The following is a 16,506-nucleotide window of genomic DNA, read 5'->3' as shown; positions in this document are numbered from 1 at the left end:
TGACATTTCAAATAGGTAGGGAAGTGAGTTGTTTTTAGAATAATTTGGATAATTTTCAGTTCATTTAATTTGAAGCAAACTCATCTTTGATCTTAGTTGACGGTTGAAAGAAACATAATTTTCATGATATATACAAATCTAATAAATGGTTTATTTCAGGGTCTCTGACTTCCTGTGATGCTTTCTTTAATGCGTTCCAAAGCAAAGGACTAAAATCTGATGCTATCTGTCCATGTGCCACTTCTGTAGAAGGCCTTACAGTATCCGTGAGAAGGTAGGTCAACCAAAATAAGAAAATTTTCACTGCAATATTCCCATTAATATATGGACCAGGACACAAGGTTGTCTTCAAAAGACTTGTTTGTAACACTTTTCAAAAGTTATTAAGTACAAAGTTGAAGACAAAGTTTGTAAGACCCTCTAGGATAGACAATGTTGTTAGGCCGTGTTCACACCAAACGCCATGTACAGTAAACCTGTTTACAATTAGTTTAATGCACTGGACATTGGTTTCACATTAAATTTGTTCACATCAATACACCTTGTTTAATTACCTATACATAAGATTTGTTCACACTTTTAAACTATATGTCATTTAAATGTTTATTACGTAGAACTGAATGCAAATTTTTCGTACAACTTTTCTAGCAGTCAGGGAACGACCATTTGACTTAAAAAAAAAAGGGTAATGGATTTTTCATTAAAAAATATTATGACCCCCAATTTGATAAAAAAAAATATTCTTGTCATACAGATGAAAAAAAAAAAATTCTGAATCCAGTTTCCCCAATTATTATAGTGTTACCTTACCTTACACATTTTTATGCCCCACCTACGATAGTAGAGGGGCATTATGTTTTCTGGTCTGTGCGTCCTTCCGTTCGTCCGTCCGTCCATTCGTCCATTCATTCGTTCGTTCGTTCGTTCGTTCGTCTGTCCCGCTTCAGGTTAAAGTTTTTGGTCGAGGTAGTTTTTGATGAAGTTGAAGTCCAATCGACTTCAAACTTGGTACACATGTTCCCTATGATATGATCTTTCTAATTTTAATGCCAAATTAGAGATTTTACCCCAATTTCACGGTCCACTGAACATAGAAAATGATAGTGCGAGTGGGGCATTCGTGTACTAAGGACACATTCTTGTTACTAATGCATTTATGAGTGAATTGTTGTTTAAGTAAAGACCAGTGGCAAATATTTCCATGTACGTCCAGTCGATTCATGAAGACCTTGTCAAATGAATTATGTGTTCGGCAATGATGATTCTTTTAGTCTTGATAAGGGGCTAATAAAGCTACCTAAAGTTTTTTCTATAACAAATTGATATATTTTAGTCAAAGTTTAGACAAATATTACTGTAAAGAACTTTATTAATAATTGTTATAAATATCAATTTTATTCAAAAATTGTTTCTTCCTTAAATACACATTGTAAAATTAAAGTTCTAAATGCCTAGTTTTATGTACACTTAACCTACACAAAGCCTACATTGACTATCGACTGCATGTAGACTAAACATGATTTACACTACATGTAAACATTGAGTTTTATCAATGGGAACGTAATTGTGTTTAGTTTACGTGTGAGTTACACTAACACAACACCGAGTTTAGGTCAATGTGAACACGGCCTTAAAAATTAGTTTACGTGTGAGTTACACTAACACAACACCCAGTTTAGGTCAATGTGAACACAGCCTTAAATACCATCGTAGTAGTGGTACTGTAATTTAGGTGGTACCTAACACTACAGGGAGGTAACTCAGTAAAATCAGCTAAACGTTTTAATTACGTTGTGTTGTAAAAGGAATAATAAGCTTCTCAATGATCAAAATTGGTGTTTGTCAAATTGCTATATAACCAGTGTATTTTTTCTGACAAAGCGGTTGGTTCAAATTTTTTGAAATTTTTATATTTTTGTAAAAGGGTCAAAGTAAATACTTTGTCAAAATTTTAAGAAAATTAAACGAGCCAAATTAATTTTAGCTAAAGTGTTGGGTACCACCTTAAATGGAATATAATTTTGATTTTTTTCACCCTTTATTTTATTGATAATATTGGTCCAATCAACTTGAAACTCAGTACACATGTTCCCTATGATATGATCTTTTGTAATTTCAATGCCACATTAGATTTTTGTCCCCAATTTCAATGTCCACTGAATATAGAAAATGATAGTGTGAGTGAAGCATCCCTTTACTATGGACACATTCTTGTTTAAATTTAGGAGGTAACATTTGAATCAATTTTAAAAATTGTTCAATTTTTTATTTACATACTTTAGTATGAAAATCATTATTTTTCAGACCTGGTAGAACAAGTGCTAGTGCAACAGGTCGTGGTATTTTATCTATGTTAGGGTTAAGTCATGGTGTGGTAAGAGTGGACAGTGAAAATAGTTTAACTTCTTTAACACTCCAGGATTGTGGTCAAGTGATGCCAGGAGGTAAGTGCAACTAAAGTTACAATAAAAGAACAAATGTTTGTTCTTGTGTCGCAGATCTTTTGGATGAGATAAGAATAAAATTTTCATAATGGTTTTGAGACTTTGTACAGGAATTGGTTTCCAGTTATATTCCTGCATGATATAATTTTTATGGATGCTACAGCATTAAGTTAATCATTGAAACATAAAGCTACAAGAAAGGGAATAAAATACTGCCTTGTTGTACACCCAATTTTACAGATACATAATGTGTTACATCTTGAATATATTGACAATTATTTTGAATATTTTGATAGAACAGTTAATGGATGATAAAGTTCTTATTTCACACACAGAACCAGTTTAAAAGGGCAATACTGGTGAATCCAAGTTCTTCATAGTTTTTCTTGCCAAAATTTCCGTTAGTAATTCTGTTAATATTTTTAGGATTGTTTGTTTACATATTATAAAGGAGCAAACAATTCCCTTAATCTTGTATTTCTTATTACCTAAATGTATGATGACAATAAAACAAATGAAATAGATTTGTACCAATCCTTCATAATTTTTCAACGACAACAAAAAAATGTAACGCTGCATTGTATCTCGTATTTATAGGTTATGCCATCTCAAATTCAGTTGAACCAAAATTTTGCAAGTGCTGGACTATGAAATTATATGACATTTTATTAAGATATGAAACCACATATTTTTGTTTGTTTTTTTCAGCTGTGATGATTGTGATAAAAGTTGATGGGTTACCATATCTCTGTAAGACAGATGAAGTAGGCGAGTTGTGTGTCTGTGCTGGTTACACAGGCAGTAATTACTGGGGTCTACAGGGGGTTACCAGTAATACCTTTCAGGTGAGATCATCTATCATATTTCTACAAGCTTGCTGAGTTGCTAAATTTCATTTCTATAGATATAAGAAGTTGTGGTATGAGTGCCAATGAGTCAACACAATCTGTAAAAGTAAACCATTATAAGTCAAGGTACGGTCTTCAACACGGAGCCTTGGCTCTCACCGAACAGCAGTCTGTTAAGGGCACCAAAAATAACAAGTGTTAAACCATTCAAACAGGAAAACCAACAGTAATCTATATAAAGAACAAGAAACGAGAAACACTTATGAATAACATCAACAAACGTCAACCACTGAATATCAGGTATCTGACTTAGGACAGGTGCAAATAAATGCAGCAGGTTTAAACATTTAAATAGGTACCAACCTTCACCTTTACTTGAAACAAATAGTGTAAAGAAAGACGCATTATTAAATATCAATTGAAATGGCTTAACTCATTCAATATATTTTTGCATAGAATACTTTTATGTTTATTAGATTTAATCGATTTATTACATTTGCTTTATATTTATATTTTTATTACAGATACAACCACTTAACAATGATGGCCGACCTATAGGAGACAAATTATATGTACGGACAGGGTTGTTAGGATTCCTAGGACCGGTAAGTAAACATAAAAAACAAAGATTGTTGTATGGGATATCAAAAGTTAGCATTGCCTCATTTTGAAATAGGATGTCCCTCAATCAAGTGCCAGGATGTTCAACAACCAACCATCTTTATCTTCAATTAAATGTCATAGTATAAAAACAGTAAATGATTCTGAAATATTAATCAGTTTTCCTATGGTCATATGAAATAGGTATCAACTTGCAATAGTATTTGGGTATTAGCAACACAAAAAAACTGGAATCCATAAAAAATATATTTTTTCTTCATTTCACTAAGGGCTTTTCCAGAAAAAAATGTATGGGGGGGGGGTTGGAAGGCAGTTTTTGTCAGCACCCGCCACCCAGACAATTGTAATTGAGAATTATAGTGCATTATAGTGTGAAAAGTTGCTCTGATACCCATCACCCATGTATTATTAATACATTGTGCCTTCCAACCCCCTATACATTTTTTTTCTGGAATAGCCCTAAAATTAATATTTGAACAGTATCATTCATATAAGAATGTGCTGAAAATTATTGTTGTCAGAAATGAATTATTGTTTTCTCATTTCAGGGTGGTTTAGTATTTGTATGTGGTAGTAAGGAAGGTCTGATGCAGGTATCAGGCAGACGGCATAATACAGATGATATAATAGCAACAGTGTTGGCAGTAGAACCAATGAAATTTATTTACCGTGGACGAATTGCAGTGTTTTCAATCAATGTACTTAAAGATGAGCGAATTGTGATCGTGGCGGAACAGAGACCAGACTGTTCAGAGGAAGAGGTATAAATATGATTAGAATAGTTATGTCTCTTATTTAACTAGTACTTTGATAGATTAATAATTAAAATTGACAACAACACTTCAAAGGATCTGCAATTTTATTTACTATGTCAACATGTTTCACCTGCGAGGCAGGCGTCTTCAGGACAATTTATTTACAATTTGTTTCGCCTGAAGTACTCAAAGTGGTGCCTATAATGTGACGTTATAATGAACAATGGTAGGTATTAGTAACGTGATGGTTATTGTTATTGTATACAAATAAAAATAGAATGATTAAAAATAGATTTAAAAACGAAAGTGTTCAAGTTATAAATAGATTAATATAAAATTGTTCTGTATCTGGTTAGCACACGGTTGTGTCGCTGGTGCATAGGTTGATTATACTCTCATCCTTCGTTAGATCTATGGTGGAGGTTTGGGTTATATTTGATGATTGTTCTAAGTAATTGTAATTGTTTGTGGTATATTGGGTCCAGCTTTCATAATGATGGTAAACATATTCATAGTGGTGGGACTTCTTTTCCGTTAGGTAGCCGTAACTGTTGGTGCGGTATTTATTCCAGTCTATTGATGGGGTAGGTACTTCCGAGTTTATTGAACTGTTGGAATCCGATGTGTAGATCTTCTTTCAAGATGTCTGAAGCTTTATTTATTTTTTCTGGGTAGGTTACTGTTGATTCTCCCGCGATGATTCTGAATGTGGGTTTCTTTGTATTGTCCCATTTCCTCGCTTCAAATGGTGGCACCCATTTTTCGATTTGGGTGGCCATCTGTTTGGGTGTTCCTGTTGTTTCTAAAAAGTTGTCTTGATCGACACCTTCGTGTTTCTCCCGGATATGTTTCTTTATGTTGTATTTTCTCGTAAATTTGGCGTCACAGGTGTTGCAATTGAAAATCTGGACTTCTCCTTCATGGAACGTTCTGTTATGTCTTCTCAGTGTGGCTATGTTAGCCAGTTTCTTGTTGCATTTTGTGCAGTTTATTCCTAGTGATCCTTCCCTGTTCCTTTTCCTAGGTGTAATTTTGGTTTTCGCCATTTTATCGTCTTTTGTTTAACCCCCAGGGTTCTGCCGTTGACAGTTGTCTAATGCAAGCTTCTTCCGTTCTTAAGCGAATGTTGACGTCTGTCGCTGTCTTGGTAATGCCTGTTATTGTTACGTCGTGCCTACTGTGATGAGGTGACGTGAAGTGTGTTGATACGGGTTTAAATTTGTTTTCGGTGTTAATGTCTTGAAAGTGTCCCCTGAAGCGTTCCTTTAGTGTGTTCCCTGTTTGTCCTACATATTGTAAGTGGCAAATTCTGCATTCAATCATGTATACTACATTGTTTGTAGTACATGATATGTCATCTGTAATTTTTATTTGATAATTGTTAGCATGACTTTTGGCCGTTTCGGTTTGTACCATGTGTCTGCACAGGTAGCAATTATGCCCACACGGCTTGCTGCCTTTCTTTCCGTTTTTCGGTTTGATGTCGCTCTTGACTAGCATATTTCTCAAAGTTATGTTACGACTATATGCTACTGTGTATTTGTATTTGGTGAGTTTCATGGTATCTGGTAGTCTGTTTAAAATATATTTCCGATTGGTTAAGATTTTTGATATTTTTTCGGTTTTCCTGTTGTAGGTTGTAACAAATGGGATGATTTGGTTCTGTACTTGGTTAAGTTCTTCTTTTAATAGGTCACTTCTATTCATAGATTTGGCTTTTGGTATAGCTTGTTTTATGGTATTGTCCGGATAGTTTTTTTCTAGAAATTTTTCACGCATTCTTTGTGTATGGATTTCGAAGTCTTCTGTTTTCTTGCAAATTCTTCGTATTCTTAATGCCTGACTGTATGGGATGCTTCGTTTTTGGTGTGATGGGTGGTTAGAGCTATAATGTAGGTAAGTATTCACATCAGTTGGTTTGGTGTAGAGAGTTGTATAAATTGTTCCATCTAATTCTTTAATCACGGTGGTGTCAAGGAAGTTGATCCGCTCATTATTTTGTTCGCTGGTGAATTTAATTGTTGGGTGGAAATCGTTCAGCCTTTCTATGAAGGAATTTAGATCCTCGCTTGAGTGGGGCCATATAAAGAAAATGTCATCAATGAACCTCCACCATACAAGTGGTTTGAGGTCCTGTGTATTTAAAAATTCTCTCTCTAATTTGTCCATAAATAGGATTGCGTATTCTGGTGCCATTATGGTTCCCATGCTTGTTCCCGTTATTTGTTGGTAATATTGTTCATTAAATCTAAAGCAGTTTTTTGTAAGTATGAAATGCATGAATCTTAATAAAATCCAAAACTTTACGATCAACAATCCAACCACAAGTACCAGATACCACCCCCAAATTCTTAAGAAACTGGGAAGAAGCGCAGTTAATCCACGGAAGAAGTCTAGTTAAATTACTTGCCACATACTGGGAAGACAGATGCAAGAATATTAAGGCACAGATAGAAGAATTAAAACAAGAACTACAAGAGTCAACCGAGACAGAAGAAATGGAACACATAACACAATTGATTGAATCCACAAAATTATCCGTAGAAAAAGAAATAAGCGAAAAACAATTCAAACCACGCCAAATGTAAAAATAGATATCCCTACCAGTACCACTTTCAGTACCTCACAAGAAACGGAAAACAATAAAATTTATTAAACATGCCAAGAAACAGAAAATTCATCAAAAGAAATAAATACAGGAAACTACAGAAACGTAAAGTGAATGACAATACAGTCATAAACTTATCTGATACAATTCTAACGGAAACCCAGAAATTCATTTTAAGTAAAGGTCTAAGCTTTAGCCCAACTATTAAAAACCAAACCGACTTACAATTATTAAGAGACACATTATTATTTAACCGAAGAATCCGCCTTAAACACCATTTCGGACCAACCACTCTAACCAACCAAGAACCAAGACCATTTAAAACCACTAACGGATGGAACCCCCCACCAGGAAAAAACAGAGAATTAGATAATTTCCTAAGCTTAACAACAGAAGAAATCACCACAGGAACTACAACGAATAAATTCCGGAACGTAGACAAAACAGATCTAAAAGCAATTCAAGAATTAAAAAACAACCCGAATTTGATAATCAAACCAGCAGATAAAGGAGGAGCAATTGTCATATTAAATAAAAAAGATTACCTTCAAGAAGCAGAACGACAACTCTCGGACAAAAAATTCTACAAACCAATTCCGAAAGATATAAATCCTAAAATCGTGAAGGAGATCAAAGAATTTATTAAATTGGTACACTACAATCTACCAACTGATATAATAGAATACCTTTCCTCTAAACAATTTAATACCCCGATTTTTTACCTACTACCGAAGATTCATAAACCAGGAAACCCCGGACGACCAATAATTTCACAAATAAACTCACCAACAGCAAAATTATCAAAGATAGTAGACCATTATCTTAAACCATTCATTAAACTCGTACCATCCTACATAAAGGACACAAAGGATTTTCTTATGAAAATAGAGGAACTAAAACAAATCCCACCTAACAGCATCTTAGTCACAGTAGACGTTTCATCTCTATATACAAACATACCACACAGAGAAGGGATTCTAGCCGCAAAAGAACAATTGGACAAACGAGAATCAAAAAAACCCCCGACTTGGATTTTATTAAGATTCATGCATTTCATACTTACAAAAAACTGCTTTAGATTTAATGAACAATATTACCAACAAATAACGGGAACAAGCATGGGAACCATAATGGCACCAGAATACGCAATCCTATTTATGGACAAATTAGAGAGAGAATTTTTAAATACACAGGACCTCAAACCACTTGTATGGTGGAGGTTCATTGATGACATTTTCTTTATATGGCCCCACTCAAGCGAGGATCTAAATTCCTTCATAGAAAGGCTGAACGATTTCCACCCAACAATTAAATTCACCAGCGAACAAAATAATGAGCGGATCAACTTCCTTGACACCACCGTGATTAAAGAATTAGATGGAACAATTTATACAACTCTCTACACCAAACCAACTGATGTGAATACTTACCTACATTATAGCTCTAACCACCCATCACACCAAAAACGAAGCATCCCATACAGTCAGGCATTAAGAATACGAAGAATTTGCAAGAAAACAGAAGACTTCGAAATCCATACACAAAGAATGCGTGAAAAATTTCTAGAAAAAAACTATCCGGACAATACCATAAAACAAGCTATATCAAAAGCCAAATCTATGAATAGAAGTGACCTATTAAAAGAAGAACTTAACCAAGTACAGAACCAAATCATCCCATTTGTTACAACCTACAACAGGAAAACCGAAAAAATATCAAAAATCTTAACCAATCGGAAATATATTTTAAACAGACTACCAGATACCATGAAACTCACCAAATACAAATACACAGTAGCATATAGTCGTAACATAACTTTGAGAAATATGCTAGTCAAGAGCGACATCAAACCGAAAAACGGAAAGAAAGGCAGCAAGCCGTGTGGGCATAATTGCTACCTGTGCAGACACATGGTACAAACCGAAACGGCCAAAAGTCATGCTAACAATTATCAAATAAAAATTACAGATGACATATCATGTACTACAAACAATGTAGTATACATGATTGAATGCAGAATTTGCCACTTACAATATGTAGGACAAACAGGGAACACACTAAAGGAACGCTTCAGGGGACACTTTCAAGACATTAACACCGAAAACAAATTTAAACCCGTATCAACACACTTCACGTCACCTCATCACAGTAGGCACGACGTAACAATAACAGGCATTACCAAGACAGCGACAGACGTCAACATTCGCTTAAGAACGGAAGAAGCTTGCATTAGACAACTGTCAACGGCAGAACCCTGGGGGTTAAACAAAAGACGATAAAATGGCGAAAACCAAAATTACACCTAGGAAAAGGAACAGGGAAGGATCACTAGGAATAAACTGCACAAAATGCAACAAGAAACTGGCTAACATAGCCACACTGAGAAGACATAACAGAACGTTCCATGAAGGAGAAGTCCAGATTTTCAATTGCAACACCTGTGACGCCAAATTTACGAGAAAATACAACATAAAGAAACATATCCGGGAGAAACACGAAGGTGTCGATCAAGACAACTTTTTAGAAACAACAGGAACACCCAAACAGATGGCCACCCAAATCGAAAAATGGGTGCCACCATTTGAAGCGAGGAAATGGGACAATACAAAGAAACCCACATTCAGAATCATCGCGGGAGAATCAACAGTAACCTACCCAGAAAAAATAAATAAAGCTTCAGACATCTTGAAAGAAGATCTACACCTATCGGATTCCAACAGTTCAATAAACTCGGAAGTACCTACCCCATCAATAGACTGGAATAAATACCGCACCAACAGTTACGGCTACCTAACGGAAAAGAAGTCCCACCACTATGAATATGTTTACCATCATTATGAAAGCTGGACCCAATATACCACAAACAATTACAATTACTTAGAACAATCATCAAATATAACCCAAACCTCCACCATAGATCTAACGAAGGATGAGAGTATAATCAACCTATGCACCAGCGACACAACCGTGTGCTAACCAGATACAGAACAATTTTATATTAATCTATTTATAACTTGAACACTTTCGTTTTTAAATCTATTTTTAATCATTCTATTTTTATTTGTATACAATAACAATAACCATCACGTTACTAATACCTACCATTGTTCATTATAACGTCACATTATAGGCACCACTTTGAGTACTTCAGGCGAAACAAATTGTAAATAAATTGTCCTGAAGACGCCTGCCTCGCAGGTGAAACATGTTGACATAGTAAATAAAATTGCAGATCCTTTGAAGTGTTGTTGTCAATTTTAATTATTATTTAAGGATTGCATTTAATTGCATGATTTGACAACCCGGCATACCAAGGTATCCACTTCAGGGACTCTACCGAAACAATTTCACAGGCGTTGGTTCACCTCTCGGAATTTAATTTGATAGATTAAGATAAGTTTTTTCACTGGCCTTTATTGTTTGCTTTGAACCAGATTTTCGAGAGAAAAGAATTGGGTTAATGATTGTAGGATGTACTGCAGGCATGAAAACTCTCTGACAATTTTTTATGCAGTTAAGCTGCATTATGCGAGCGCCCTAGATTTGTGTTCTACCCAATAAATGCTGAAATACTTGCCATTGTTATTATCTAGCTCGCTACTATGTTATATATAACTAATTGAACACTTTTTTAATACTTTTTATTCTGGATTACAAAAAATATGACCAGAAAAACCTTAAATGATCGTCGATTTATCCAAAAGTTTTGAAGTTACACATAGGAAGTAGTGCTTATTAAGAATCCTTGTGTAGTTCATTATGACTTGTGCTTTTAGCTAAGATGTCAAAGAACAATTGTATGAAATATTTAATCGCCGAAAATCTCTTAAGACAAGTAGTTTAGATTTCCCAAATGGCAAAAGTCGTAGTGATATTGTTTGTCATCAATACGTAGTACAATTACGTCAGTAGTCTATTATATAATAAGTTCAACTGTTCACGCTGTTGGCGGCAATTTCAAATTAGAAAAAGAAATTTTCGTAGCTTTTCAATTTGGAGGCAGGTGTGCAAATTAGCGGTGGTCCGAGGTCCGCGACCTTACTCTTTTGCAAGCGGAATTTCGACTAGGATGGTTGGTTTCTAGCTACGTTCGACGTAGACACCTTCCACTTGAAAGAAAATAAGAAATTACTTTGCAAACCTTCCATGCAAGTCACCAAAGTCTCCAATTAAACGAGCTAAAAACTTATTTTTATCATTATTATTCATGACAGCGATGTTCATTTTGTTCAACCGCTAGCTTTATACAGAAAATCGCCGACAAATATTGTATAAATTCGAGTAAATTCGTATCTGATTGACAAAAACAACATTGTAAACACATAACAATGGCGGCCGTGAAGACAAAATTTTACAGTATCGGATCCGATTCCGGAAGCGGATAAGGATAATTCCGGGTTTGGCGATCATTTACAAAATAAATCAAAGCAGGTGAAAAAATAAATCTATGCATGGTAAATGAATATAAACACTAGAATTGTAAACCAAAAGATATATGTAAAAGAAAGAAAAAGCAGAAAAATATTTTATACAGAAACTCAAAATTACTTTTTGACAAATTTTAATTTAAAAATCCAATACAACGTGACAGCTGGGAACAGTATATCTAACAATATACATGTTCATGGTCACAGTCTAAATTTTCTTTATCAGTGATAAATGATGATAATGCATGCGAGATGCTTTTAAAGTGTAAACATATTACTGCAATTTCGAAGGAATATTTGTTTTTCTCAATTTTGAAGGGTCAATTAAAGTAGCTGAAAGTTTCTTTCTTTATTTTAACAAATAATGCAACTATATTATATATACCTGAATGTAAGTAAATCATAAGATATATAGGTGGCATTCTTTGGGCCACTCTACCCCCTCCTGTTTGATAACTTGGAAACAGTCGAGCTCCCCACCCCTAAACCATATGAGGGGCAGATCCAGGATTTTAGGCTAGGAGGGGCACAAACTTAAATTTTCGCCGAGCAGAGCGAGGCTAAAAAAATTTGAGGTAAAATTATCGGAATATTCTTTATTAAGCTGAGAACAACCAATGCTTTGCAAATTTAAGGGGGTGCAAGCCTGCAACACCCCTCCCCCTGAATCTGCTCTTGCATATATTCAAGTATAGGACAATATAATAAATAAAATGAAATATAGGGGGAGTCCCTGGAGTTACCCCACCCCCTCCTGTTTGAGAACTTGGAAACGGTCGAGATCCACACCCCTTAACCATATATATTCATGTTTGTGACAATATGAAAAATCAAATGAAATATAGGAAGAGTCGCTGGGGGTCACCCCACCCTTCCTGTTTTAGAATTTAAAAATGGTCCAGATCCCCACCCCTAAACCATATATATTCATGTATGGGACAATATAACAAATCAGATGAAATATAGGGGAAGTGCCTTGGGTCACCCCACCCCCTCCTGTTTGAGAATTTGAAACCCGTTGAGATCGCCACCCTTTAACCATATATTCATGTTCGGGACAATATAACAATTCAAATGAAAGATAGGGGGAGTCCCTGAGGTCACTGTATACCCTTCTGTTTGAGAACTTGGAAATGGTCAAGATCCTTACCCCTAAACCATATATACTCATGTATGGGACAATATAACAAGTCAAATAAAATATAGGGGAAGTCCCTGTGGTCACCCCAACCCTCCTGTTTGAGAACTTGGAAACGGTTGAGATCCCCACACCAAAACAATATATATTCATGTATGGGCCAATATAACTAATTAAATGAAATATAGATGGAGTCCCTGGGGTCACCCTACCCCTCCTGTTTGAGAACTTGGAAACCAATGAGATCCCCACCCCTAAACCATATATATTCATGTATGGGACAATATAACAAATAAAATGAAATGTAGGGGAAGACCCTAGGGTCACCCTACCCCCAGTGGCGGATCCAGAAATTTTCATAAGTGGGGGCCCGCTCCAGTCACGCTTCAGTGATTTCCTATAAAAGCAACCAATTTTTTTTCCCAAAAAGGGGGGGGGGGCCTGCCCCCTAAATCCTCTGCCTACCCCTACCTGTTTGAGAACTTGAAAACCGTTGAGATCCCCACCCCTAAATTATATATATTCATACGTATGGGACAAAATAACAAATCATTTACATTTACTATGGGCAGGTCAGTCAGACCTCACCTTTGATCCCTGTTGTAGTGAACATTTATCTAATTCGTGTCTCATAACTTTTGTACTATAGAACACAAGCTCAGTTTTCTTTCCAGGGAAACCAGTCCATTCATACTATTACATGTTCATACTAAGTCAACTTGAACTTCTAGCAGTCAAATAAAACCAAGGTTAACTACCAAGTAGAACAACTGCAATCATTGGGAACTTGTACCACTGCAGACTCACCATAAAAATATATACATTGATATATGCATTGCTTTTGAAACCTTGATAACATAAATTATTTGCCTTAATAAATAAATCATTAGATAAACATAAATGTACTATATATGAATGTTTAGTGTTGAGGCAACATTGCCACAGTTTTCATAATTACGGTTGCCTTGGTTTTTGGTTAACTGCCTTCAGCGCTTACAGCGCTTTGATTTTCAAATTTAGATATGTGGTTTCCTTTAACTAAATGAAGGTCAAGTTCAATTATCATGATTTTTGCTGTTTTTTTTGTTGAGTTGTAGACCTTTCACTAGCAAAAGTGATTTTTATTTATATGATTTTTTTTATATGTAACATTGATAACATGTAACTTTGAACTAAGGCCTTTCTTGTTTTTGTTTAAAAGATGTAAATATAAGGAAGTTGGCAATATCTTTTATCCAATATCAATCTATACTTGTAAAAAAGAGGCGCAATATGCAAAAAGGACATTCAAAGTCTTTAATATAAGTCCAAAATAAACGGACAATGCCATGGCAAAAAGGAAAGGACTTAATTGTAAAAATACAGTATAAGAAACACAACATGGATAAACAAGAGACTGAGCAACATAAACCCTACGAAAAAATGGGGGTGATCTGGACATTTTACATTGCAATTTCTTCATTCAGTTATTTAGTTTGAAATTTCTAGTATTAAAAAAAGGAATTTGTTTTCATTTCTTTTTTATTTATGCATTATATATACTTTCAGAGTTTCCAATGGATGAGTCGAGTTTTACAGGCCGTAGATAGTATACACCAAGTTGGGGTCTTTTGTTTATCTCTAGTCCCACACAATTATTTACCAAAGGTAGGTTTGACAGTCTATTGTTACTGAAATAAGGACTTTGTTCAGGCACATTCAAAGGGAGATAATAGTTTTATGTAAAAAAAATATCACTGAAATCATTTACTTCAGTATTATAACTCGGCTACGTGACACAATAATTTACTGATATAATCTTTGAGAATTTATGTGTGAAAGGAAAACTGACTCATTCTCCAAAATCTTGTTCTGCCGCCCTTTAACTTTTTTTTGGACACATTAACTCTATCTAAATACTACACAAATGAGACCAAATTAACTCTTATTTATCTTCTAGATCTTAATTCAATTCAGTCACTAATAAGTTGAACAAGCTTCTGACATTGTATAAACCAAACATCTAAATTGAATTAAAGTGGTTCAAATTTGTCCAAGTATAAAATTGCTTTTGTAAGGTTAACCATGATAGACAGAAATGTGTTAAAATATAAAAAATGACCTTAATCTTTATCTCTACAGACTCCATTGGGTGGTATACATTTACATGAAACCAAGAAAAGATTCCTGGAAGGAAGTTTACATCCTGCTAATGTGCTCATGTGTCCTCATACATGTGTTACAAATCTACCAAAACCAAGGGAATTCAAACCAGGTTAGTTAATTTAAACCCGATTTTTTAAGGAAAAAAACTATTGATTTGAGGGTGTACAAGAGGCATGTGGACGGCTGCTAAACATTGTCCTTATTGTATCATATGTCTTCATTTTAGGGCTTTTCCAGAATGAATTGTATAGGGGGGGGAGGGGGATAATAAAAAATATAGGTCACTGATGAGTTAAAAAAAGATTTCAATTTTAATGCAAAAAATTGGTATTTTGCACCAAAGGGAGATAATTTGGAGCTTTGTCAATGATATAATAATTTTAAAAGTCATCTTAGGCCAAAACAAATAGATTTTTTGGTTGATTTTTGTACCATATCATAAAGTAACAACTAATAGTGTAAAACATAAAATTTGTAATGAAAATTTTTGTTCCCTCAAGCTTCCTTAAAACTCATAATAAAAAGCAGATAATTTGTTATGCCAGATGTATATACCTATAATGTATGACTTTTCAACAGTATATATTTTACTTCCAGATGTGACGCCCTCAGCAGTCCACGTGGGTAACATTGTACAGGGAGCAAGAATGGCTTGGGCTCAAGGGAGAGAACTCACGTCTTCAGACGAAGAGACAGATAATGCTAAAAAGGTAGTACACACAAATAAAACATCCTGCAATATTATATAAGGGCTATTACCTATTCTATTAAATGTATGTGGGAGGTTAGGCAGGAACTTCCAAAATATCCCTACAACCAAGAACCATTTTTTAGATAATTTTGCATTATGGTAGTAGACGCATTTACCCTTATTCAATAATTAAACTTCCCACATACATTAATTTTAATGGAATAACCCTAAAGAAACTGATCAAATTATTGACATTTTTACTCAAACATAAGAGGGCTCTGAGTTATTCGAAATCAGCAATTTTACAATGTTTTTTATGTACTGTAAATTCAGAAATTATTGCGTTCATTTATTATTCAATTTTGTCATTTAAGACTTAAATGCGATTTTATTTTTTACGATTTTGAGAAAAATCCTGTTTAGTTCACATAAAATATTTCAAAATGCAAGTTTAAATTTTTGCGTTTACAACTCTGTCGCATTTTTCGCAATAACTTCTGAATTTACAGTATTTATATTTGAAACAAAAATTGGAGATTAGAATTGCATTAATTGAAATCTGTTTGTTTGAAGTATTTTTGCAAAAATTAAATACTATTTCTGTTGATCAACCATAATCTGAATTTGATATATACATCTGATCCCCAATATTTGCAAAAAGTGGGCTGGAGAGGGCTAAACTGGAGAAATAATATCATCCATGCCTTCTGCTGCGAACAAGAAAGTCCGCAATAATGAAATTTATGAATTAGTTTAAATATAAGTAAAAAGATGTGGTATGAGTGCCAGAGAGACATCTCTCAATCAAAGTCACAATATATAAACAATT

The 16,506-nt window shown here is 34.6% G+C and overlaps 1 protein-coding gene across 7 annotated transcripts in view; it reads left to right on the top strand.

Annotated features, from left to right (window-relative positions):
• The window catches only part of LOC143059850 (disco-interacting protein 2 homolog C-like), an 86,523-nt gene that overhangs the window by 55,451 nt on the left and 14,566 nt on the right, over positions 1–16,506 (top strand). For all 7 annotated transcript variants that reach the window (XM_076233417.1, XM_076233420.1, XM_076233419.1 and 4 more), the window contains 8 exons: positions 160–274; positions 2,305–2,444; positions 3,153–3,289; positions 3,817–3,897; positions 4,462–4,674; positions 14,390–14,488; positions 14,963–15,095; positions 15,584–15,696. In XM_076233417.1, the coding sequence (XP_076089532.1) occupies positions 160–274; positions 2,305–2,444; positions 3,153–3,289; positions 3,817–3,897; positions 4,462–4,674; positions 14,390–14,488; positions 14,963–15,095; positions 15,584–15,696 (1,031 nt within the window). The remainder of the gene's footprint in view (positions 1–159; positions 275–2,304; positions 2,445–3,152; positions 3,290–3,816; positions 3,898–4,461; positions 4,675–14,389; positions 14,489–14,962; positions 15,096–15,583; positions 15,697–16,506) is intronic.

The sequence above is a fragment of the Mytilus galloprovincialis genome, chromosome 14, assembly GCF_965363235.1.
Source record: "Mytilus galloprovincialis chromosome 14, xbMytGall1.hap1.1, whole genome shotgun sequence".
In the NCBI taxonomy this organism is placed as follows: domain Eukaryota; kingdom Metazoa; phylum Mollusca; class Bivalvia; order Mytilida; family Mytilidae; genus Mytilus; species Mytilus galloprovincialis.
This window is presented reverse-complemented; position numbering and strand designations above follow the sequence as displayed.